The 27036-nt window shown below is 39.5% G+C and overlaps 1 protein-coding gene across 1 annotated transcript in view; it reads left to right on the forward strand.

Annotated features, from left to right (window-relative positions):
• The window catches only part of LOC128085799 (cytochrome c oxidase assembly protein COX16 homolog, mitochondrial), a 37051-nt gene that overhangs the window by 9007 nt on the left and 1008 nt on the right, over positions 1 to 27036 (forward strand). Inside the window, exon 3 of the mRNA XM_052693672.1 lies at positions 15303 to 15365. Coding sequence (XP_052549632.1) covers positions 15303 to 15365 — 63 coding nt within the window. The remainder of the gene's footprint in view (positions 1 to 15302; positions 15366 to 27036) is intronic.

Genomic DNA, 27036 nt, shown 5'->3' on the forward strand with positions numbered 1-27036 from the left:
GGGGGAGAAGATGTCTGTTGTTCCTGTCAGTTTCTTAGTCAGATCTGTACTCAGTAGGTTACATTTGACCTCCATTAATTGAACAGTGACCGCAGCCTAGGGTAAAAAGGCAGTCATGGTTATGCTTATTCAGACGTATGATGTTCTGTGTCTCAGCATTTGTAACCAAGGAAAGCATCACTGAATTAGACAGCAGTATATGGAAGCTCTGAGGGGAAGCTACTGCACCTTGGAGTTCTCTGAAAAGCTAAAAGAGGACATCTGGATTCTGCTCCAGCCTGTATTACTTAAGGTTGCAGCATCTCTTTTGTTTCTTTTCATGATTTTATTTTTGAATAGATGAAATTTAAATAAAGAACAGTATAGATTAGCTGCAATCTAGCAACACCAACTTTAGGCTGGTAGTTACAGTGAGACAAATGAAAGTAATGCGTTCCATTAGTTTCTGTTTCTATGTCCATGAAAACAGAGTTAAGAACCATTCTAATTCAGCAACTATGAGAGCATAAGTGATTAGAATGCAGTCTTCTCTCTCTTTATTGGTTGAAATACTTCACATGTAACTTAGGTAAAGAACAGTAATCTGTGTAATTTAAAAATGCTATTAAAAATCCAATGATCATAAGATCTTCACTGGTTGAGACATCTTTCTGTTAATGTTTTTCTTATGTAACACACAGAAGTCCTTAGCAGAAAAAGGAAGAGTGCACCTCTTGGGGAGCTGGACAGTTGTATGCAAATTGATGTAGACAATACCAGAAATGGAATCTTTTTTTGTTGCTCCTTTGGAATAAAAACCTTAAATAACACTTTTTCTATATGGAGCTCAGTAGGCTTTCTCATCATTTAAATTAATGAAGCTTCATAGCCTTGCTGTCAAACATGGCAGGTTTATTATCTCCATGTTACTGCTGAAAAAATGGAGGTTGTGGACAGTTAAGCAACCCATCTGGATATAGGGTAGGCTTTGTAATGCCTGAGTGCCTGTCTTTTCTGGTTGTATATTAAGGTTGTGCAAATTATGTTGTACCTCTTATTGTCAGCATGGCTGCTGAACTTATGTGTCTGCTAATTCTGCTGCTAGATAGACAGGACTTAGATGGCTCAGCTGATGTGTGGTGTTAGGATTGGAACAAAAACAGAGCTGCAGAAGGAGAGGAACTAGCAGCAAGAACAGATATTCTGTCCTTTTAGAATAGCATCTTTGGATATCAGGGCATTGTTCACGTCTATCTCTTTCAAAAGAAGTAAATCTCATTGGGTACACCTTGATTATACTTGGGATACCAAGACCAGCTATATTCTGCAAGCATGCTGAGCAGACTGCATTTAAATAAACTTGTGCCGAGATGCTTATTGATGTAAATGCCTCTTATGCTAGACAGAATCAAGGATTTCTCCATCATCTGTTGTTGCCAAAATAGCCATTAATGCAGATTAGGCAACTGTTTCTTTTCTGGGAAGAGTTTATGCAAATTGCAGTTGGACATGGAAAACCAGATATGCTTATGGGAAAACCACCTTGAATTAGTGGAGAAGCAATGGGTGGGATTGTGTAGGCATGTTTCCAAGCACCTTTATTCTCAAATGGAAAACTAAGCTCTGTCTTTGTCGTACTTTAATGTTGCACATGTAGTTGAACAGAGACACCTTTAAAACAGAAAATGTGACTTCTGTTTAATGTACAAAAAATGTTTAAAGTACATAACATTTTTTTGAATTTATATTTATTTACTGTGTGCCCACTTTTGCCATTCAAGGCATGGTTAGAGACGTGCTAATTCAGATCTTATTTTGGATATGAGTCTTGGACAGAAGTAACAGACCAGCAATCTGTACTGTTGGCTAATATTTAATGTGAAGGGCTGAAGAGCAGCAATGCATCAACTTCCTGGGGAAGTCCAGGCTGACAGCAAATCCTTAGCAAACCCTTCTGACTAATAAAACAGAGTTTTTAAGCTCCAATACAGCTTTATTGGGGAGGTGTTACTGGGAGGCAGGTTCTCAGTGTGAGGAGATCGCACCAAACAAGTTCCTTCAGGGTACGTGCAGCACAAGCACTTACGGGTAACCTGGAATCTTGAGGTCAGGAAGCAAAACATCAATTGATTATGAAGTCTGCAAATAGTTCCTAAGATGCGTTGTGCAAGAGTGCATCGTTGTACTGACCTCTTCAGTGGTTATAAGATATAACATTATTATAAGATCATAAGATGTAAGATCCCGGTTCACTCCTCTTTTTCTTTTGTCTTAAGCAAAGACAGCGCACCCCAGAAGTAGAATTCTAAGAGATCACCTTAGTAATGTTTTACTGAGATATAAATGACTGCAGAAGGCAGTTACTGAATGTTAGCGAGTCTCACTTTCTCTGTGAAAGGAAGGTAATTAAAGCTGCTCTACTTTACATAGGCAATAGGCAAGTTAATTAAGTCAAATAGAATTATTTAAATTCAAATGAGTATTTAAAAAAACATTTCCTCAGTTGAGATGCATTAATTCAAGTGTTTTGGGTTGGGGTGAAATAGTGCAGGTGGAAACAGGAGCAGAGAAACATCCTGTTGCCATTAAGGCCTTGTATCAGGTAGGTATGCAACTGGCAATTGCCTCAGGAAGGTCCAGGAAATCAGCCCAGCATGTACTGGTTGCTGGGAGTAGATAGTCAACAAGGGGTATCTGCCTATTAGAATGCTTTTGTGTTGCAGTCTGAAACATTCCTCTGCACTGAAAGTTGTTGGAAAGCACTGATCGTGACAACTGCAGCAGCTCGATATTCATACAAGGCTGCAATACCTACCCAAAAAGGGTAGTGCATCTGCAAGTGAGTGGACAAGGCTGTGTTGCTGGCTGGCATTACACAAACCAGCTCAGGTGTGCATACAGGAATGGCAGGTGGAGCCATGATCCGAATTACTGCTACTAAAACTGCCTGTTGGCTATTGCTTCTGTTTGATGGAGCTGTGCTTGAAATCATTTACAACTCAGTATTCCCTAAGTACAGAAGTCTGACTAAAACGTGACTGACTTCACCATTGTAAAGGAGTAATCTGACCAGGTGAGGTCACTGCAATTGGACTGAATGGGAGAAGCACAAGGTTTGTTCTAACAATAACTGATGGGCATGACTCTGTGGCTGCCAGCCCCGGCCATTCCATACACTCAGTTGTCTTCTATTTTCTGCAGACTTTCTGCTTGATTTTGTTCCAGATGCGTATAGACTCATCCTCTGGACTTCTAGATGTGCCAGCAGCTCCTTCCAATGTAAAGGTCAAATTAAATTAACACTGTTAGTACTTAAAATAGTCAAAATTGGATTATTTGTACAATTAGAGTTATGTAAGTGAAATCAAAACATTCAGTATCTGCTCAGCTAAATCTAAATGTATGCTTGTGATGCTGTGCATTGTCTGGGATTCACCTTGCTCATGTTTCCACTGTCTTGAATGCAGAGCTTAGTTTGGGAGCTATCCAGGCAGCCCAGTGTAGATGGTTTGAGCCAGGAATGCCTCCTTAATATGCTTCTTTCCTTATTCAAATAAATGCTTGAGAATGATGTTCTTGTTTGACTGTAGGAAAAAGCAGAGAGATTAAGCTCAAAACTTTATTGCTACCACATTTCAGTGAGATGCACCATCCTTAGCCCAGCAGTATATTCAGTTTGACAGGTAAATAGTGGGTGAGATAAACATTTGTGTAATTTCAGGTGCGGAAGCCTCAGATCCTATTTTAAACACATATCTTACTGCCTCTAGAAATACCCATCTCTATTCAGTTGACTGTAGCAGAAGCCTAAACAGTGTTCATGCCTGCCCTTAAAGTTCTTTCCCTGGAGCCTTGTGCCTTCCTTCAGAAGGAACTCTTACTTGATCCAGTGGTGGTCTTTGAAGTATAATGGGATTATGGAGAGTTGCCTTTTCTGCTCCCATGATGTCATAGGAGGTAGCATTAAAAAGAACCTGTTGGATGCAAGTGTGAACAAAACTGAATCAAAACCTTTTTAATTAATGTTTTGTGGATTGTTCTGGATGGGGAAGGTGTCTTTTCTAAGTTTGTCAGCAAGGAATCATGGAATCATTTTAGGGTCTGTCACTGGACTTGGTGGAGTAACTAAGTCTTCTCAGCAAGCTTTTGGCTAACTTTTATTTACTTAGAAATGCACCTTTATGTATTTGATTGGTTTCAGTAAGCTAATGACACAAGCACAGTGTGGCAAGGGATCGAGGCTGATGATTTTGTATTTATTTTTACTTAAGCAGATCAGGTTGGCCTGAGTCAGGCACCTAACAAGGACAAACTTTGACTAATTTCCTTGTGTAAGTTGATTTAAGTGATTTTCAAAGACTGAATTCACTGATCTTGGTCCTATGTCCTCCAAAAATTAAGAAAATAATACGCTGAAACCTTTGATGCTTTAGAGGCTCTCATATGCATAGACTTAGGATTGCTTGTAGGGAAAAAAAACTCTTTGTCAGTCATTTCTCATTATGTAATGGAGCACTTTTTGCTAAATTAAAGCAAACCTTGCTTTCAAGCATGGCCTGCTTAGTGGAGGGTTTTAGAATTGGATGTTAAGTGAAGCAGCCTGGCTCCTGTTGGCAGGGGGATTTGAAGCTTGTTATATCTTTTGACTGTGGTTCAGAATCGTCCAAGGCAGTAATTTCTGCCCTGCAATATGGCACAGAAATGAAAGGTAGCAGAGCTGCACTGTGGTGGTACCAGATGTTCAGACATCAGTTTTCTGTTGTTTCAGTTCAGTCCAGAGGGACTGTATGGAAATAAGCTGTCTATCTATGCTATTCTTGGAAATCTTTGAGGTTCAGCTGCTAGCGCTGTATTTGTGTACTCTGCATCGATTTAAGGAGAAATTAATCAATTTTGCTTGAGCTCAGATTACTTTCCCACTTCATCTATAAACAGTGTTTACTGAATTTGCTATGCCCGACGGATAGGTGAATTTTCATTTTTCAGACATCCTTTCCGTTTAGCGTTTTAACCTCTCAAAAGCCAAATATGTATCCAGTCCTGGGTTCGATAAGATTTTTGTCTCTCCATCCAGAGGCTGATGCTGTGTGCATGCTTTCAGATGGTTTTCAATCACCTGCACCCCCTGCTTATTGCCACCACTGACAGCTAAAAACACTGTGGGACAGTCTGGAGGTGACATATGGCCCATACCTGCCTTTTCACATAATCCCTATCAAGTTGAAGAAAAATGAGACTCTGATGAAGGGAGCCTGTGCTAGTAGTACCGGGACACTTATGAACACCAAAAGACTTCTGCTAGTAACCTAAACTATATATAGGCTATCAGAAACACAGTATGGTTGTTGAAAGCTGCAACAGTCTCATTAAATTGGGATATGGTGATAGTAATATTATTTGGTAATACACATTTTTTCCTACCATCCATGCTATGCTATGTCTTTTTGAAAGGATACCTTAATGAGCTTTGCTGAATGAGAAGTGGCTTGTCTTAAAGAGGCAGAAAGGTGATGTGTTTTTAGTACAGATTGGAAATAACTGATTTAAAGATTCGTGGGCTTAGTATCTGACTAGATCAGAAGCTGTGATTCCTCTATTCTGTGGCTGCCTAGATGTTTATCACTGCTGGCCTGAAGGCCCTTCGTGTGCTTAATATTCTGCTTTAGGCCAAGCTCTCTGGTGCTAGAGATTTTATGGTGTTGCATAGCTTGTCATTTATTGAGTATATAGAAAACCTTTTAGGCTTGGTTAAATATATCCCTCGATCTATATTAAGTGAGATGCGATCTCCCTTAGGTGAGCTGATGAGTACAACCTCCAAGGCTTCGTACAGAATGACTGTAGAAGTAGAGATGCTTTCTGGTACCTTCTGGTTTGGTCAGCACGCCCTTATCCAGAGTGTGGAAGGGAATTTAAAGGCACATTTTATTTGTCTGGGAAACTCCTCGGTCTTTCCTGTTGTTGCTCTGTAGTTACTGTTGCTTTAAGTGCTGCCCAGTGTGAATTCCCCTCCTAGGCATTTTAACCACCTTGCATTTTGATTTTATTTTTTTTTAATTTTTTATTTCAGAAGTCTAATTCAGGCTGTGGATTTTGCTGCACAACCAGGTGCCAGCTGCCTGTAAATCTCCTTCTGAATCTTGAGATTTGCGTGCCAGCAGAGTGGCTGCTGCTATGTTGCCTGTTCTGAACAAGTAAATGTCAGATGGCCTGGTGTGTTGTTCCAGTTTTCTTGTATGTGGATGCACTTAGAAGATTGCCATAGTGTGAATACTTCATGTGAGGGCTCTTGTGTTTCTGTCCAGGAAAACGAGGACACAATTTCTGTCCTACCTGGCATATCTTACTTGGGAGTTCTCAGTAAAGGCTGCTTGCTGCGTATGTTCTGGGTGGTTGCACACAAGGTAACTCTATTTGGATGGCTGACAGTCCCAGTGCATATATATTCAGCAGGATTTCCAATCATCTAGCAACTGCGTCAGAGCTACTGCGTGACTGTGCTGCCCAGCATCTGGAAATTCCAGGCAAGTGGCCAAATCTTTCTTTTCTTTTTTTTTTTTTCCGGTTTGGATTGAATTTCTGGGTGAAAAAAAAGGGCTGCGTCTAGGGAAAGCTGGACATCTGGCAGATTTATCTCAGATTATTGAGCTTCTCTGCGACAAAGTATGAAATAGAATGCAAGTATTCCGGGTTCCTCATTTTGAAACAGAAGTCATTTTTCCATTTCATAATTCTTTATGGTCTTTCTTTTCTCTTGTCAAGATTAGATTCAGATGAAGAGAAGACTGTTAAGTGGAGAAACTCATTATAGTGCCATTGCAAGTGGAACTAATTTTGGTATATAAAGAGTTGATAAATTTCAGAATTTTACATTTTATACAGCGCTAAGTATTCTATTGTTTGTTGTTTGTTTTTTTTAAATCCTGTCACATTGACACGATTAATTACTGGTATTTTTAGCCATGCAATTGGAGGGATTGCAAGTGTGTAATTCAGATTCAGGTAGTTTTTGGCTCAAACATAACATCCAGCTGTTTTCCCCTCACCTCCCACAAGCACCAGGAGAGCCTTGCAGTCTCCTCATGAGGCCCTGGCAGTGGAATCAGCAGACTGAAACTCAAGTGGAAGGGCTGAGGTCCCAGTCCCCAGATCAGGATTTTCTGTTGCTCTTGACTTGTAGATCTTTACAGTTGTTACCAAGAAGGCATTGAAAACTCTTTACACCTGCAGATGCTCCCATTTTAAGTGTGGTCTCTAAGATCTTCCTTATCCTTTGTGTTTTGAGGCTGGAAAAACTCAACTCACTTGATTCTGTTGCTAGCTACTTCTGTGTGGCTGAAACAGCAGAACCCAAACTCGTACGTGGAATACAGTTGCTAATGAGAAAACACACGATCTGTATCTCTCCAAGTATCTGTTACTACACAACACGTTTATAGATTTGCTTGTGTTTAGATGGGTGATATATTTTCCATGGAGTCTGCACTGAGCCTCCTGTGTGTTGTGTCAGGCAGTGCTTAATGCCTTTTTTTTATGACATACAAAAATGAGAACAGGAGTGAGTGCTGAAATGAATGTTGTAGCTGGTATAACATGGCGTCTTGCCTCTCTGGAGTTGCAGGATGACAGAAGGTCTTTGAGTTTGCATGTAGTCCTAGTGCAGGCAAAATGGCAGCCATGGGGTCAGGAAGTTCACAGGCTCTCTTTAAAGCCCATCCACTTCTGAACCCTTAAAGAATATACATGTTCTTACACAGCCTTCCGTGTTCTGTGAGGAATGGGAGCAGGAGACTCTCATTTAGGTATTCCCAAAGGAACTTTTCTTTCTTCACTGATACAGGATGTAGAAATGCAAGCTTTGCAATACTGCGTAGAGAGAGAACTTGCCCTATTATTATCTACAGTGCATGAATTAAAATCCTTCTCATTCATAATTCCCGTTGAATTTATTATAGTTGTTTTTTTTTCATGTGGGATGCTTAGCCCTTTAAAGTACAATAGTAGCCAGAGGGCTTAGGGACTGCTTTCTGCACAGCTGTTGTTGAGTCCCATAGTATTTTTTTAGTTCTGGAAGCATTACATGGTCCATTTATGTTTTTCTCTGCTATAAATAGATACGTCACATTTGAAACAATACAGTAAGTAACAAGATCCAATTATTCGGAATATCTAATGGCAAATTGGAACTGCAAATTTTCATCTCGCATAATGGAAAACCAGTAACTTCATTAGTCATGTTTAATTTTAATCACTCCACATCTCATCATTATGGCTTCCTCTAATATACCCATCAGAACATCTGAGCCTTCAGCAGGTAAACATGTCCTTTATTTAAAAATAGTGGCAAAATATCTTTCAAAAGAAAAGAGTGCACGACATACAAATTCTAGGCATTTTATACGTACATTTGGAAGGCAGTAAGCTTTGTGCAAGTATAAGTATAGGATTTTTCTTTTTCTGTAAAACTTCACTAGATGTCAGTATGGAAAGTATTTTTACTGTAGGGTGGAAAGCTGTTATAAAAGCAGTAATTCCTTTAGAAAATGGATATTTAGGATGGTGGTTGTTAGAAAAACCTACATTTTTTTCAGTACGTAATTTGTTGCAGAGATGGAGGTTGGAGAGAACAAAAGCCATTGCATGAAGTTCACATTGAATTCTGAAAGTTGTTCCTGTTAAAATACCCATTAAAAAATGCCAACGTTGTTACAGTACTTACAGAAAGTTTTCAGACTTGTAGCCAAAATCAATTGTTGAGGTTAAAACCCAGCAAAATATTTTTCTTTTGTTTTATATTGAGAAATATTTGGACTCAGAAGAAGACTTCAGTGTATGTTTTCTTCCTGGTGTAGGTGATGGGTTGTTCGTTGCACTAGAAAAGCTTAGCGGTCTTTTCTAACCTTAGTGATTCACTGACAAACAGCGTGGTGCCAGGCTAACCAACATGGCAGAAAATACATTCCAAGCTGCACGTGTCAGATTATTAACAGCCGAAGCATTATAAGGAATTCTGGGAGGTTTGTTGAGGTGTTAGAAAGTGCTTGAAGGTAAGTTAAGGTGTGATGAAACTCGTGTTAAATATGGTAAAATCTTTTAGTAGATTTTATGAATTTTTCATAAATTATACCCACTTTGAGGAGAAGAAAAGGAGTTACAAAGGCTTTTGTAACATTTCCTTTTTCTGGACTGATACCTTAAGGGCATTTAGTTTGTATTGTGTACTTCATACTGTTTAAGTGGCTGTAGCAGGACGGGTATTGCATACTAAAGAGGCTTCACAAAGGCACCTTGAGAAACATTCTTTATATTTCTGAAGCAGATATCTTGCTCCTCTTGCTGTTTTGCCTGTTAATGCTTTGTGGTGGCTGACTCAGCAAATTCTCCAAGCACATTCTTCCAGCTTAAGAGACCAATGGTCCACATTTCAGCCCAGAGGACTGAACGTGCTGCTGCCTTACTTTTCACCCCTTCCTGTAGCGACAGATTAAAGCATTAAATCCTCTGTCAGTAAAAGCAGGCTGAGCCATTTCTGTCTTTCTTGCATAGTTCACTCTGAGGCCTTGAACATATTTTTCCAATTCACCTGGAAGCTCTTACACTTTTGTTTCTTGTTTGGAAGAAACTAAAAAGGAGATTGGGGGGAAACTGCACCCAATTCTTGGCAAGTTCCTCCCTTTGTGCTCTTGGGCTACAGGGGAACCAGGATATAGTAAAGCTTGGGGGTGCCACCCTTGAGACCCAAACTGGAAAGTTCTGCCCTGCAGAGGTGGTTGGGTCTGCGCTTAGGGCCGATGCATCCTGATGTACACAGCAAGATTTGGGTTTTCTTGCAGGGACCTTTCAGAAACATGAAGGGTTTTGCTGTTTCTTCCAGAGTTTTGTACCAGAAAGAGCAGTTTTTGTGCTGAATTTTACTGTGAAATGAAATTTATGGTGGCATATTCAAAGCCAAGGTCTAAGGTGCTAATTTATGTTTTATATATCAAATAAATGTGCACCTGCAAATCAAGCAGGATATGAAGGCATACCATTCATTGATTAAATGCTTGAGTACCTTTTTTTTCCCCTCAGAAATCAGAGCTAGAAAACTTTGTTAGCTGTGATGATTTTATATGAAAAAATCTAGATGTGCTTAAGTACTTGCTAATGAAAGGCTTGGTTTGGTCTCCATATTAACTTTGAACATAATAGCTTGCATTGTCCTTACATTATTATGTGAAAATACGTGGTCCAGAGTTTGAGATTGTAGGTGTTTTCTGTTTGTTTATTTGTTTTAATCCATCTGGAAGCAAGCAGAAGATTTAGATTTTGAGAGATTACTGGCACATCATGTACCAAAACTGTGGGAACTGCTTCTGTAATAAGATTTAATATTGCTCCTTTGGAAATGTCTGCATTGATTTCTGTCAGAGGCAGGATTAAATATATATAGTTCTTGTTTGTCTATCTGTGTTCTATGCAGATCTTATGAAAGAGTCAAAGGATGTGAGCCTGAGTGTTGGATTTGTTCTCAGTATCGCCTCAATATGCAGAAGTATTCCTGTCCAAGCTTGAGCAATAGCCTCACATACATGTTTTCTGTGTATTAAAAATTCGGAATAAAGTAATTAAAGGCTGCTGGGAATGCAGGCACATGTAATGTCATGTTTTCCCTTGCCCTTTGCTCTTGCTGATGCTCTGACCTTCGTTCTCTTACTGCCTTCAGCAGAATGACATTTAGCTGTAGATTGCAGGCACTACCCCGGTCCTGGGATGTGTCGTCTCATGTCCACAGCTGCCCAGGCTGCTTAAAAGCCACAGGTTGGAATATTTGTGACACAGACTTTTGTAACAACTTACTGGAGTCTTTCCTCAAGGAAAATTTAAGTTGCTCTGCTTAGGACTGCTGATTTTCCATCTAGAGGAGTTGACATGATCTGTGGATTTGAAGATAGTATTCTATGGGACAGCCTGAACTGGTGGTTTTTGTTTTATACTAGGTTTCAAAACTGGGTGTGGAGAACAAACTGCAGGATTTCATGCAAGCAGTCAATTTTGTGGGCTGTGTTGTGGATGCTGCAGGAGAATTGTGGCCCATCTGTTTATGCTGGTGTGAGCAGATGGGGGAGAAAAAAAAAAGCTTAATTCATGTTCATTAAATCCTATCCATCGCCCTTCCCGTTTCTAAAGTAAAAGCTGAAATCTTTCAGTGGGATATTATTTTGTGGAGAACTGGGTAAGAAAGAGTACCCATGTTTTAGTAAAAATAACCAACTAGTTTTAGGGTAGACAAGTTCTGTCTTCTCGAAATGTTTGCTGGAGGGAAAGTTTTCTGAGGCTGGAGTGCAAATATTTGGTCAGGCCCTGGCCACCAGCGTATGGCTGATGTGAGAGGGGCCTGTTGAGGCACAGGGCTCTCCTCATGGCATGGCTGTCCTTTGGCAGCATTGCTGTGTAGCATGAGGGAGCCCACAGTTTTAGAAGATGTTCTGTACTCACAGCTTGGCTTGCCCTAAAACCCCAGCCTACAAATAGTGAGAAGGTATGGGTAAATAAAGGATAACTATTGTGAAGGTGGGCTGTCTGAATTACACACATTTGTGCATTTGTTCTGGGTGACAGGATGCTGCCTTGAAAATCAGAACGTGGATCAATTCATTGCTGTCTGAGGACTGAATGGAGGATGACACTGCTCAACTGCTTTAATGCACTGACAGGGGGTAGTGGTGGTGTTCTTTGGGCTCCTTGCTGACAGAGCCATCCTTTGGGTATCTCTGAGGTAAAATAAGCGATGTTCACAGCTCTCGGTCACTGTATTTATTATTTGCTTCTAAACCAAAATGAGCTGTGGTCACTGAGGACCAGCACAGAGCTGTTAGCTAGAGAATTTTTAGTAGTTCTTAGGTTTATAACCATGCCAGGAATATTTGTGTCGCAAATAAAAAATACCCTTTACCCAAGAGAACACAGGGGCTGGCAGCTTCTCACAGCACACTGCAGAAGGCCCCAACCTGGTAGGGGTCGTGGGCTTGAGGTGTTCCTGCCCGCCTTGAGGAGATGCTCCAGCTCTGCACCCAGAGCCAGGCTTGGAGCTAATTTGAACTGAAAGACTGGAACGTTAGCCTTAACATGAGAAGTGAGCCGTCTTCTAAAAGGATTTTAGAGACTTACAGCTTCAAATAGCTGCCTACTAAGATTTCTAGGCTGCCTGAAGTTTTTTTTTTGCTGCCTGAAGTTTTTTGTTTTGTTTTGTTTTTAAGTCTTTCTCTTTGATAATCTTGAAAACCTTTGGAAGTTTAGTAAGGGTAAATTTGAAGGTACGGGAGCTTGTGAGACAAGACAAAATTATAGTTCGATAACTTTGCACTTACAGTTTGTGTTGAGATTTGTCTGTATACCTACCCTTGTGTTTCCAAGAGATTTAACGCAAAATGAACTTGTATAGAACAACATACTTTGAGAAGGTTTCACTCACGTTGCTATGAGCTCTACGCGGAAATAGTAAGGGGTGAACCTATTTTGGGGAATGGTATCTTTAGTACAGATGTCCAAGCCTTGCTGGTGGCTTCTCATGAAAGCTGTCCAGATACTTTTATTGTGCCTTTCAGTAGCTTTTCAGCAATAATTTCAGAATGCGCAGTAATTAAAAGAACAACATGCATCTCTGAATTCCATTTTTAGTGACAGAGCTTGGATTTAAATAGATCTTAAAGGAGTATCAGAGATTTGGCCTGACAGGCAATAGGCTGGTGCAAATGGATGTTGTCTTCTGTTCCTGACTGCCTCCTAAATGATGGTGCCAAGGTTACTGCCAGTGCCAGGCTGTGAGGGCATTTAGGCTTTGCCCTTTCCCATCAGCTTTATCAATGGGGATTTGTATTCACAGCATAGCTGATGATTCATTTCAACACGTGGCTGAATACTTGTAGCTCTTTCAGCAGCACGTGTGTTGGCATGGCAATCAAAATGAAGCAAGATGTGCTTGTTCTTGGCTCTTGAGGAAGGTGTGTGATGTGTGGCACTTCTCTGGTTCTACCCACACTGTGAGTGTTCCTGGTATAATCTGAGATTGTGGTTCTTATTGATGTTAATCTGCCTTTTCAGAATGGCAATAGGACCATTACGTTTCCTTTTTTTCTTACTGTACTGTCAGAAGGATTATGTAGCATGGTACAAGTGCTGGGAAAGCAGAGCTTCAGAGCACACTTTCCTTCAACTACCCTGTTAGTTCTAAAAATTATTTGTGACCTTATGTTCAGATTTGGCAACTGCAAAATGGGGCTTTGCAGCCAAGGCCTTAGAGCACGTGTGACTCGACTTCTGAGCAGAGTCAAGTTTGTTTCAATTATACATTATACGTAAGTATGTAGGGAAAGGTAAAGATTGAAGGAAATACATTTTTGCTACCTGATATTTTTGTCCAACTACAAGCAAAATACCATGTTCTGCAGATTGGATTTGAGTCTTTTGTCAACTTGTCAAGTAAATATTAAGCCCTTTCCAAGATGTTTGCATCATTTGCCCTCAAGATAGGGTTTAATTGCTATTTTTTTCAGTAAATTAATTTGTTGAATAAAATTTGTGCTTCTAAAGAAGTAGATTTTCTTTGTTTCTTGTTTATGGGATAGTGGTGTTTTTTTTCTGAGAAATTTAAACCATGCTCTTTCACTTTTGCATTTTTGTCAGTATTACAAAGATAATGTGGAACAGTTACAAGTTCTGGGATGTCTGGGATGTATCTGCTTTAGCCAGTCTTCTTGCTTCACAGAGGGAAGAATAAATATGGAAGTAAGTGTGAGGACAGAAGGACCTTCACTGCTCGTTTCCCTTCACCTTGTAGGAGTTAAGTTATGGCTGCAGCTAATTAAGTAAAGATGCTGCTCCAACCGTGTTATCTCAGGTGTCTTATTAACTGAAGGGAGAATGTAGGAGGAAATGAAACTCCCTCCTTCTTGCTTCTTCACCTGCTGGAGCATTTATTTCCCCTTGTCCATATGTGTGCTGTGAGAACGCTAAGCGTAACAAATGGTGTTTGCATTTAGTTCTGAACGCACTGAGGTCCGCGATCGCTCTCATCTCAGCAAACACGAGCTCTGCAGCCTGCCTGGCCGCCCAGCAAGGTCCCACTCTGTGCCTGTGATGGATGGGTTTGCTGCTCTAATGAGGCATGGCTGTTGTTGGAGGTCACAGTCACAGAAAGGGAGAGGCAATCTGTCTGCAGTGAAAAGCAGTTCTGTGCAGGCCTTGAATACCAAGGCACAGACATAGCATCTCATTTTTTATTCGGTGTAGGAGACCAATATAGGGCGGAATCTGAAGGTAGAAGCCAGGCAAGTTGTCTACCTTGTATTCTCTCCTTTCTAGACTCATTTTAGACTTTCAAAGCCAACGATGATAAGGATAACTGAGCACTTTTCAATCAGATCAAGAAGTAGCAAATTAAGAGTAACAATTTATGTTGATTGAGTTGTTCATAGTTGAAATAGTGAACCATAGCTGTAGAACTGAACACATTTCCAGTCCCCTCACACATCTATTGGTTTAACAGCATTTGTATTTAAGGTCTAAAAATGAGAACGATTTGTCGTGGTAGATTTGATAGTCTAACTGATTAGCCTAAAGACTGTGTTTGAGTACTGCACATTTGGCTGATTTCTGTTTGAGGAGAAAGAAGACGAAACGCTTTCTCTAAGGATGAAGAATGTTTCTGCTCTCAGGCCTTTTAAGAAAGGCTTAGGAAAGGGAGGGATGAACACATCTCCCTCTGGGCTCAACTGCATGAAATTTATCCACTGTTGTTCACTCATATTTCTGTTCTTGGGTTTGTTCTTTGACTAACTGTAGGTTGGCAGTAATTGCCAACATTGTTGGTATAGAATCAAAGCTATGAAAGAGCAATGTGTTCTCCAGAAAGTTGGAAATTTGATTTATGTGTAGACTTTGTAAAGCAGAGTGTGTTGTATGCCTGTTCACTGAACACACCATTCAGGAGTAAAATATGTAACATGAAAGCAGTTTTTTCTTTGTTGGTTTTCTTTTGTTTGTTTAAGGCTTTATTTACTTCAAAACTGTTGATCTGAACAGTTTCAGGTGGAAGTATCTAATGTTGTGCAAGTATGGGTCTAATTACAGATGTGCTTCTGGTTTGATATGAAAGTTTATTGACTTGTCTCTTTTCAGCCCAGTTCATCATACTACTGTCTAAACAAACAGCATATATTTGTAGGAAAGGAGGGATTTCATGTACTGATCTATTTGAGGTCTAAATTTCTATTTAAAAAAAAAATCTTAAAAGCAAACTTTATTTATATTTATATATAAATATATATATATTTGTTTTACAGGTTGATCCTGCTTTGAAGGAAAAATTGAAGCAGAACAATGTGACGTTGGAATCTGAATATAAGGTAAAATAAATCTGTTGCTTGGGGCTCATAACTTTGGCTCCTCTTTATTACCCTAGCTGCTGGTGGGGTGGGTCTGTCCCTATCTAAAATTAGATCAGCCATCTGCCTTGGACTCACTGATGTTCAATAAAAATAAGGTTTTATGTAAAGGAAGATTTTTGAACATGCAGTGCTTCTTTCTGAAAACAGCTTTACTTTGATGTCCAGGTGCCAACAAATAAATTTGACTATGTGTGTGGTTTACCTGGTCTATAAAAGTAGAGCTGATGCTGGGCTTAGATGTTATGATTATGTGTATATGTCAACACTTCTGCTACATAAGTTTTGATGCTCTTTAGCCTGAACAGTGTACTTGATGTGCTGCCTCTTACCATTTTCTCGCTTTTTAAACTTCTGTATAGCTTTCAAACAATCGTGATTACTTTCTCACTATTTCAGGAAATTTTATAGAGAAATATTTCTTTCTTTCCTCCACAGTACATTTTCTACAAATATTACTGAGCTTCAAAATAGCTATTTTGTCCAGTTTAATATTTAGAGTTTCATAAATCTTCAGGTCTGCAGAAAGCCTTGTTAGGAGAACTGGAAAAAGGCTCCTTGTATCCAGAAGCAAAGCATAAAGCTAATTCAGATAATTTTGATGTTTTAAAATTGCAGATCAGATGTCTAGTTAACACTTTGTCTATCGCCGTGGTCTTCCCGGTGATTATGGCATTCAACATTCCTGTCACAAGCCCTTCAAGAGCTTGATTGCACCCATAGCTCTGACACTTAAGAGTCCAAATGGTGGTACGTGGTCTTGCTAATAAAACCTTTCTATTACATTACTCTTCTGTGACTCATCTGTGAAAGAACTCTCAACCTTTTGCACTTCTACCTATGCAATTTTGCAGAACATCTGCCTACTTGCTAGACTTATGACAATGTTTTACCATTACTGAAAATAATTTGGAGCTGTGTTCTATAACAAACTGTGTTCTTTGGTGTGGGAAATAAAAAGTTTTGATCTTTAAGTAATGTGGAAAGCTCAAGTGGAAACTCAACACATACAAATCCAGTCAGTTCTGAATGCCTCTGCAATTACTCTGCATCTCGTTTTCCATAGAATATAAGTGTGTCCACTCTGATTCATTTATATGGAAGAACCACGAGCAATAAAAAGAACCGCATCTCTATTTTACTTGCTGCCTAACCACAAAATCAACTGATCTGTATTCAGATATGCTTAGATTTCTTTCCAACAAGATAAGTAAATAGTTGAAGGGTAATATTTAAATGGCCATAATTGCATCAGCTTTATGGAGAAATCAATGGTAATAGGATGTGGCCCGCATAACAACGTATTACAAGCCTACTCAGGTAATGAGGTTCCTTCCTGATGGACAGAAGTGACAGAAGCAATCTTACTTTTTCTTAATCTAAACTGCTGAGTGTTCTCATGCTGAAAGTTTTCCAAAGCAGTGCTTGGGTTCTAGGGAGGGCAGGCCAGTATAGGAAAACAAATGGATGTGAATTTCCACATAATTAGAAGAGATCCAGATCATTGTTTTGGTCTCCAGTCTCAATGTGTGCTTTACTGCAGGCAGGAGGCATACTCATTCTTTGCTTCAGTGAAGCTGGCGGAACCACCAGCAGTTCGGCAGTCAAGCGTGTACTTCACGGCCTCTCTGTCACTATTTGACAGTTTTAATCAATACTTACTGCCTCTCTATTCTGATGGACAAAATCTGACCAATCACTGAGTTACCGCTGACATTTAGGAGAGCACTTTTCTGTGGACCCCATGTGGTCCAGCTCTTAAGAACATCTAATTCTATATTTAGGTCACATTGGAGGATTACACTGGTGGCTGTTTCTAAATTTGGTGTGATAAAAGATCAAGGGCAGTTTCAAAAAAAAGTTGCTGTTTTAATATGTGAAGCCTTATTTTATGATATTATTAGCATTATATCTGCAGCTGTTACTGAGGGGACCAAGCCAGCTCTTCTGAAGCATGATTGCTTGATGCATGCAAATGTCCTTTGCTCTCCCTTCACAATGACTTTTAAAGTTGTCTTCTTGCCCTTACAAAAGTCTACATTTTGAATATGTACTGGATTCTTTTATAATGTAATAATTTCTGCTTAAGGATGTACCTTTATTGGGTTATTACAGACGACAACAACAGTTCTCCTATTTCATGCCTGTTGAAGTCTGCACTTTTTCTTCAGTGTGATGTGGTGGTGATGAGAAAAGAAGTAATCACAGATACAATCAACATACAGCAAGAAAATTAACAAAGATGTTTTTATCATCTTGTTTATTAACTACTACTCCCTCAAACTAAACAAACTTTACCATTTATTCATATAGGAATGTTTTTGGAAAGTGTGCTGATTTGAGCAAGATTGTATTTGCATCTGAATTATGTACGGCATTTCTGGTATCTCAGATCTGTTAGTAATGCCATTCATTACGAGGTTGTACCTCATAGGAACAAGCTACCTTTGCGTGTGTTCTCTGTTGTTTAGGCATTCCTCTCACACACTTCTGTGTCCTCATCCAGCCAATTAGTCCTTGCTGCTCCCTTTTGCCTAATAAATCACAGCTCTGTCCACTAGTGTCACTGGTACTAATGGAAATGTAGTTCTGCTGCTGAGCTGTGCCTTGTAGAACACACTGTAAAAAATGTCAAGTTCTTGACCTGTGACAAAAGTCTAGAGTATTGTATTTGAAAGTGCAAAAAGACTAAACAAACTAAACAAACCCCCTGGAAGAAAGGGGTGAAGAACTGATTATGGTGATGAGTAACAAACTTTTTGTGGATACCTAACAATCAGAATATATTCCTTGTCATTGTTTAAATGTGATGCCAAAATTGCATTCCTTATTTTGACATTTTGTTTCTGTACTTTTGTGAAAATAGTGATGTAGTAGACAGTAAAAAAAAAATGATCCTGCTTCAAGTCAGTCACATCGGACCCTGAAATAAAGAATTGTTGTTTAGGGTTTTTCAAGCAAAAAACCCAACAGCCAATAACAACCTTAAGAAGAACATATTAATAACCTACAGAATTATAATTTTATGATGGAAAAATCAGTTGAGTTTAAACCAGATATGTTTTTAACCAGCAGGAACTGAGGTACAGTTAAATAATGTAAAATTATTGCTGTGAAAATAGTAAATGAGAAGGTAGAGAAGATTGATAAAAGGACATCACAGAGTTTTCTTTTAAGTAAGTTGACAGGTTGACATATCTAGGCAATACTGAGTTCTTTTTTCAGTGATCTGGAAAGAACTGTAAAATCATTACTGATGTACAAGTGACACCAAAGTATTGAAGTAGTCAAAGTGTGGCCAGGAAGGTGCTGGGACATCTTCAGCGTTACTTGGTAAGCGGGGCCCATCAAATGAGCGAAGTACTTGTTAAAAAAGCCTCCCTTATCTGTTAAAAAAATGGAAATGCAGGTCAGAGTGGACTGTGTGATGAAATGCAGCAACTCTGGAAAAGATTTAGGAGTCAGTGAATGAATAATTCAGATTGATCTTCTATAGTGGTGCTGTGGCATAAAGAGCTAATTCAGACTTTATAAATATAAACTGGAATGGCAGATAGTAGGAAGAGATGACTTTTACTTCTGAGTGTGTTATTGATGAAGCTCATACTCAAGTGCAATATCCGCTTCTGATGTCCACATTTTGAACAGGACTTTAGTAATCAAATAGGTTGCAGAAAAGGCTGGATGTGTGCACTTAGGGCTTGAGAAAATGCCTCAAGTAAAGATTTGAATACTTTTGAAAGTGCGTAAAGGAACGCTGGTTGTATATAAATACCTTCACTAGAGGAAAGTGCCAGCTATTGACGAGTTCTCTGGTGCAACAAAGATAGTAACAAAGGCCATTATTAACAGATAGGAACATCATTTGAACATAACAGGAAAAAAAAAAAAAGTCTGGCTTACAGAACATTAAATTGCAAAATTTTAAAGTTTTCCTTCAACTGGTTGTGAACTGTTGGACTTGGCACAGGATAAGTGAGTAGAGTACAGTGCTGTGTGATTGTCTAGAGAATACTACTCCTGATTTAATGTATCTGAGTGGTTTGCAGATTTTGTTCCTCATAATTTGATAGATCAAATAAAGGTCAGTATAAGCTCTGAATGGACATCTCACTGTTTGTCTTGAGAATTATAGCAGAGGTATTGCAATGGCAGTGCTGAAATGTTTATCCAGGACAGTTAAAAAATCAAAATCAGAGGTATGGTGGGGTGGTTTGGGACTATAACCTGTGTATTTACTGTCTTAAGAGTATTCAGTAGATACATTAGAGGTACGGATGGGAGGACTGTACTGGAAGATAATTCAGCAGAGGCTGAAATCTGCAAGCATCTTGTTGGTTCCCTGGTTGATACCAGAGGATTACTGACTTTGTTGTTATTGTTTGAAAATTAATGGATTGGCCTGTTTGATTGATTTACTTCAGTGTCTGTGAGCTAAATGCTAGTGGCTATGTATCTTGAGCTGTTTAAGAGATGTTAAAAATATCAGGGAAGAAAATCCACGCTGGTTTATGACACCAAGTGAGATGAGATGTTGTTCCTTCTTCCTTTAAGCCCTTCCCATCTTTTCTTTGTCAGAGTGTTGTTAAGCAAAGTTGCTCCAGACAGTCATGGGTTCTGCCTGTCTTCCAGGTTGTACATTGGACAAGCACTGGATGAAGCTGTTTGCATTTCAGTTACTCCAGTGTAAACTGAACTGGGGACTCTTTTCACTGTAAGTCCTCATCACTTCTGGTTTTGTAGAGTAGGACAAAGTGCTGTTAGCTTGCCATAGAGACTGCCGTGGACAAGACAAGGGAAAGATTTTGGTTAAAAATACCTTGCACTCGGAGTTTTATTCTGAGTGTGTATGCAATCCATACCCAAGCAGTTTTCTCCTCCTTCTTGCACTCTCAAAGCTCTAGTGCCTCAAAATGTGATTAAAAGAAACTGAACAAACAACAACAATCAGATAAAGGTGGAATTTAGTGGTGGGTGGAATAGGGTCTTAGGAAGAGGTGCTGTGAGAAAGCTTTCATTCAGAAAGAGACACATACCTCCTGAGGAAAGCTCACAGGACATCACTTCCCCCTGGCCTTATTTCTGGAATTCATCTTTGCAAACAGTCCTCTAATTTTTTTTTTCTACTCATTTTTATAGCATCTCTTTGCATGGGATTCTCAGTAGGTATGAACTGTTTCTTTATGTGTATTGCATCTGCATGTTTCTTAGCCCCGTAAGATGATGATGATTTCTCATAGGTAAAAACCAAAGTAAGGCAGCTAACAGTGCAGTCTGGCAGCAAACTGGACTGCAGTGTACACATATGTTGTACAAATAATCTCTTCTCCTTTTTCCAAAATAGACATCTTTGTAACTGCCTGCATCCTTGTGTGGCTTTTTAACCCAGAAGAACAGAGCAGCTCTCATCATGTTAGGGCCAACTCTGTGTGTTCTCTGTCAACAAAAGTTTGTGTTTTTTTTTTTTTTTTTTAAAGAGTAGGGAAAGTGACATCCACACAGCACAACTGAATTTGTTCATTTATGGTCCTAGGGGAAGCAGCTATCTCCCAGGCAGCGCTGGGAGTGTTCTTCTGAGGAGCTGACTATGTAGAAATGTAAAGCACATCTGTCATTAGTGGGCCTCCAGTGCGGAATTGCTAGATCTTTGGTATGAAGTAACTCTAAAGCAGCTTTTAATACAGTGTATGGGAATTTAGCCATGCCATTGAGGCTTTATACATTCCTTGCATTTACTGCCTCTGAAGTGGATGCAGCAAAGCAGGTAGTGTTTATGGAATGGACAAAAAGAGAAAAGGGAAAGCAAAACTAACATGAAGTGGCCAGTAAAAAGCCACTTTGCCAGGTCACTGAGATAAGAGCTTCCTTAGAAACTATCTGGAATCTGGAAGTCAAAGAATACTGTGACTGCCAGATGATGCCCATGTAGGCACTCGAGCTGTTTGAAAGACTTCAGAAGGTTGCTAGTACAGTTCTCACATGCTTTTTCCTTCCTTTTCAAATTACTGTAGACCATCTTTATGTAGCACTTAAATGGTACAAACATACTGTGCATTGCAAGTTACTGACAAAGAGTGGGATGCTGTATGTCTTAAGAGACGTATTGATCAAGCAGGAGAATGAGATGGTGCTGGAGACTGATCATGGATACTGGCAGTTTTTAATGGAATAATCAGGTTCTTAATAACTGAGTGGTCACATTCCCTGTTTAACCCCAGGCACTGTGATGTGTCTGGTTAGAGTTGAGTTTTGTTCATTGAGCAGTTACAAGGCTGAATGAAATGCTGTTAATGTTTTGATCTGCGGTGCTCCGTCCTCTCATGGCATCTTCCCAGCAGGTCACTGAGGCAGGCAGCATTCACTGTGCCATCTTACAGCTCAAAAATGAAAGTGGAGGAGGTTTAAACCTGAAACATACTCCAACCAAAGTAATACCCCAGAATTTACCTCCTAAAACTTCCTCTTTATTCTTGGAAAAATTCAGATAAGTGCTTCAGTCATTCTCAGGTACAACATTTTGAGGGCCCATTGGTACAGACAGATTGAATGGTGTATTTTCAAGCTACTTGTTTACTATGCCGTCAGCAGTATTGCTGAGAAGTATCTTTACTGACCTTGGCAGTACAGAGGGGCACCAGCACCCATATCAGTGTCCTCATCAAACATCTGCCCAATAACACAAATCAAAAGTTGCCATTGATGTCATTAGAAAAACTATTTTTGACTGGAAGGACTGAAGTTGCTCTGCTAACAGCTGACCAAAGCCATAGTTTTTCAAAGAGAAAAGCATTCTGCTTAAGCATATAAATTGACAAGCGAGTTCTGGAAGAGAGATGTATTGAAAATCAGCAGGAAGGTATAGAAGAGAAAGGAAGTTGTAAAGAACAGCATCTCTGTGTGCTGCCTGAGCTGGCTGAGGCCAGGATAGGGGCGGTGCTGTGTGTGACACAGGTTGAAATCAGGAGCTTGGAGAGCTACACTATTTAATGCAGTTGGCTGCTGATTTGAAAGAGGGTGTTACTTTGAGGCAGTCATGTAAAGGCTTCGATTGAAGTTTAATTTGACATTATTGTTGTATAGTTATTCTAGTTGTTTCTTTTCTTATTTCCACACACTGGTGTTAGTTTCGCAGTTTCACAGCACCTGATCATTTCTTCTGCTGGTGGTCTCTTAGCCCTTTCCCTCTGATATTCATTACAGCTTTTTTTTCTCTCACATAAGAAGCCTGTAAAAGCCTAGTTTTCATATCTCTTCAGAGGGAAAAACACCAGGTGTGACTTGTAAGTCCAGTGTATTTCGATCCTTGTACAATGCTTTTCGGTTTAGATGTTCAAGAGGTTTTGTGTTGTTTTTTTTTTTGTAATTGTTAGACAGATACATTTTGCCAAACTTTAGATACACATAGTGAAAAAATAGTTCACACTTGAAAGTGTATTTATAATCCAAGTAAGATACGTGAAAGAAACCTTCTCTGTGTTGCCAGCTTAAAAATTCAGCAGGCGTTTGACAGGGACAAGCTGTGGAAATGCATCTGCTCTACCTCCTAGCCACAGACCTAGAGGGTTCAGAAGTGATTTGTTGCTCTTACTACACTTCTGCACTGCAAAAGATCTTGGATCTCCTTCAGCCAAGCTCAGCTTTCAATAGTTGAAAGAGAGCTTGCACACATCCCAAGTGTCTGTCCCTCTTTTAGAGGGCTCTGCTGCAGAAACCAGGACAGTCCTTTGCAGAGTTCATTATGATGCAAAGTTGGCAAGATAAGACACTTAACATCCAGAAATTTCTCACTGCTGTCAGCTTGGCTACGTCTCCCGAAGTGTAAATTCATAAAATAAACCTCAGTAAGCAGCTTTTTACTTCCAAGCACAAGTTAACCATAGCTTAATAAGACTTCCATATACCAGGGAAGTAGAATCCATGCTAAGTGTACTTCATTACTTAATTCAGTGTGGAATTTGCTGAATTTTGGACGTTTGATTTTGCAGGTGTAATAAAGAACTTGGGCTGTTCTTTATACGTTGACTATTTCAGAGTTTCAATTTTGATGAAGGAAGAAACAATGAAGCAAATGACCCACGCAGCTTGAATTCTCTTGACTTCATCCATACCGCTCTGTAAATTCTTTGAACCCAGAAGTCCATCGTGTGTGCTGTGTGAGTGTGATGCATACATAGCAAGTTATTTCGTGAGATTTAGTGTGACTTCCAAGATTTTCATATTAAGAGTAAAGGGGGAAGTCATGGCAAAGTTGTGTAACCATATAGTTCTAACCAACTACCTTAATTGTTTGTTTTATTAAGTAATTTGTATCGCTGTAGCATCTTCACACGAGATTATGAGTGCACTCTGCAAACGTTAAACTTGATGATACCTCTGAGACGAAGGCAAGCATTTCTCATTCTTCAGATTGGGAAAAAAATGTAATAGACAATTTGGCATTGCAAATAGATGGCATCTATGATACAAATCCTTTACAACATTGCCAACTAAAGATATTTCTGTTCACTCTCAATCCTACGATTCCTTCTGCCATGCCAGTTGGAGTGTTTGCGTAGTCTTATGCTTAAATAGAGTTAATTTCTAAACAGTATATCCCAGTGTAGTTCAGTTTTTCTGATTTGGGGCACAGCCCCACAGTGCTGAATTGTCCAAACTAAGGGGAAAATAACCTATGTAGAAAGAGCCTCTTAACCAAGCTCGTGCTAAGTTAATTGTTTGTGCTGTAGGTGAATAGCATTGGGTCCTACCGAAGGTAGCAACAAGAACTCTGTTGGTTTCATCTGTGTGGATTTTGCCAGTCTTCAGCAAAGCTAAAAAGATAATTAAACCTGTGGAGACTTAAATGCAAAAACTTCACATTTCTTCCCTTACTGAGCAAAAAATATTCTGGCCATAGCATTCAATTTCCTAATACACTTACGTATAACTAATACAAAAACTAAACATTCTCTAGTTGGAAAAAAAGAAAGGTACCTCTTTTTAATCTTAGGGATGCTAAATATAGATAATTAAATCACAGATAATTAAATATAAAATTTTGTTGCATCCTAAGCAAAGTGAGTGAAACCAAAATTTTATTATGAAAATGAGATGTCAGAGACATGGCTCTGGGAAAAATGCTGTGGAAAAAATGATAATAAAACCCGAGAAATGTGATGATAAACTTGAGGCTTTCAGTCCCTCTGGAGGAAATATAGTGTAAACCTTAACTCTGCACGTCTGCATCTCTGTGTCAGAATGGAGCTCTTCAGTCTATCTTTCATGGACTTCAAGCTGTTTTGACAGTCTAGCAAGAACAGCCAAGTTTAATGCATTTCTTTCATTGCTTCTCAGCCATAGTATGTTCTTCCCTGGCTAAGCTTTTATCTGCAAATGGGGTTGCTTACTATAATAATGGGAAATAATTGTCTCTTTGAGTTAGAGTTATTTCTTTCTGTGGCACTCGTCACAGAACTTATTGCAATGCGCTATGCAATAAACGGGATTTCATATGTAGGAAGCAGACTACAGCCAAACGTTTATTGCAAGTGGCAACTCTGAATTAAGTCCATCATTGCAGCAAGGCTCTACACGTATTTTTGCCAATTTGGGTTTGTTGTGGCCTGACAACGATCCTGCAGGAGTAGAACTCAAACTCTTAAAAAAATTATTTTACTGTAAGGTTTACAGAGGATTATGGCTTTTACTTACTAACCAACCAGCCAGATATTTGAACCAGCTCACAGGTGAAGGCTTCTTTCTGTCCTCTGCAGTGCACTGGTGCCATGTGGGCTGTTTAACAAAAGTTTTAGAAGTCAGCTGTGTTGCAAAGAGTTGAATGTTCTTTTTTGTTCACTATGCCTGCCTGCATAACTGCATTTTTTCTTGGATTTACAGCTTCTGTCAGTCCTGTACTTTTAAGAGGCAGTTTAGCTGATTTAGGAAGTGAATCAGTAGATTTAATGGACTACACTGATCTTACTTTAAACAGCTAATTTTCATTATCCCTGGGGCTATTTGAGATGAGCAGGGAAAGTGGGGCTGGTCTGATCTGATTACATTTCATTGTAGTCTCCAATGATTGACTATTTAGTACATTTGACTGGGAAAAAAAGCTTTTCACTTTTAAAACTGCCAGACTGTATGGATTCAGTAAAAGCTGGAGATGGCTTACCATCTTTATGGTGAAATCAGGTGGGCACAGTACAGGGGTCTAAAAATAAAAAAAAATGAAACCAGTCCAGTCAGGTTCGCTTCATTTGGAAAGAAACCCTGCCATCATGCCTGTATTCTAACAGTGTGATGCGGCTTGGGTAGTCTGAAGAAGCTTTGTAGAGGGAAAGAAGTTACCTTTTATGTAAATATAAAGAAAATAAATAAGAAAAATGTTTCTTTCTGCATTCAGTAGACTTTTTAATTCTTTGTGTTTTAATTGACAAAAAAAAGAACTGTACATACATCTCATCTGCGCTGTAGTTTGAGGCAATTGCATTTACTGCAGAGAGCTGTGGTAGCTTTATTCTGTCACTAGATCACAGTGTGTTTTCCAGCTGCTTCTACTCTTTCCATTGGAAGATTTTATAAACTCTTTGAAAAGCCATTGTGAATTTCCAGGGCAGATTAATACAAACTTTTGGTAAGGTTCTCCAGTATGCATCTCTCTCTTGATACACTTACATAGTGTATCTTCAGGTTTTACAAGCTTTGTGGTATATATTTTAAGTGCTGTTTCTTGTTTGGACTTTGGGAGCTGAGCACCCTTGGTAATAGTTTAGAACTTCACAGCTGTGTGGTACCTCTGTGCTTAATAAAATCAGCAGGCCTGCCATATGCTAAAGCACAAGGCTATGAATCAGGTGTTAAAGTCTGAATTTGCAGAGTGGATAGTTGCTGATGCATGGCATGATGCGTCCCTTCCCTGAGCACCCTCCTTCTCCCTCTTCCTAGGTCAGCACGGATCCCTTCCAGCTGAAATCAAATAGCAGCTAGTTATAAGATGTATAAATAGTGAGGGCCATGCTTCAGAAAGACCCATGCCAGCTCCACTGTATGAGAAACTCAGCTGCTTCTACCTTGGGAAAGTCTGCTGTGTCTGTGTTCTCGTAGATCTTCTGTTGAGCGCTGCCTAATTTCTTTTGATATCTGACAAAACTTATTGCAAATTGTAGAAGTGGCAGAAAACTTTTATATAACACGAACTCATAGTAGCAGGTCTGTTATAGCTGTTGAATTGTTTTGCAGTTATTTTTAAAGTCCCTTAGTATTTGCATGCAAATTAAAGCAAATTAAACTACAAGCTCAAATTAAACTACATTGCTCCAAAAGCGTTGCCTCCTATTTATTTCAGTGCAAACTACAGCAAGTAAAAAGAGCACAGTAGCACTATTTGATAGAGCAAGCTGTCATCTACAGAGCATTGGGTGGGGTTTGGCTCTGGGTCTGCACCTGCTAGGTACTTCTGCATCTCTCCCAGACTGTGGAGGTGAGTTCCAACAGCAGCAGCTTCCTCAACAGCAGCACTTGATGGGTGAAGCTAGAGGGGCTCCTCTTTCTCCTTTTTGCTCTACCCTCAGGCTAGATAAAGACTGTGGTGAGTACCTCATCTGAGTGGGGATAATAGGAACAGGTAAGGAGATCATTTAAAATCTAACTA

Source organism: Tympanuchus pallidicinctus, unplaced genomic scaffold (assembly GCF_026119805.1).
Source record: "Tympanuchus pallidicinctus isolate F22 unplaced genomic scaffold, pur_lepc_1.0 scaffold3, whole genome shotgun sequence".
In the NCBI taxonomy this organism is placed as follows: Eukaryota; Metazoa; Chordata; class Aves; order Galliformes; family Phasianidae; genus Tympanuchus; species Tympanuchus pallidicinctus.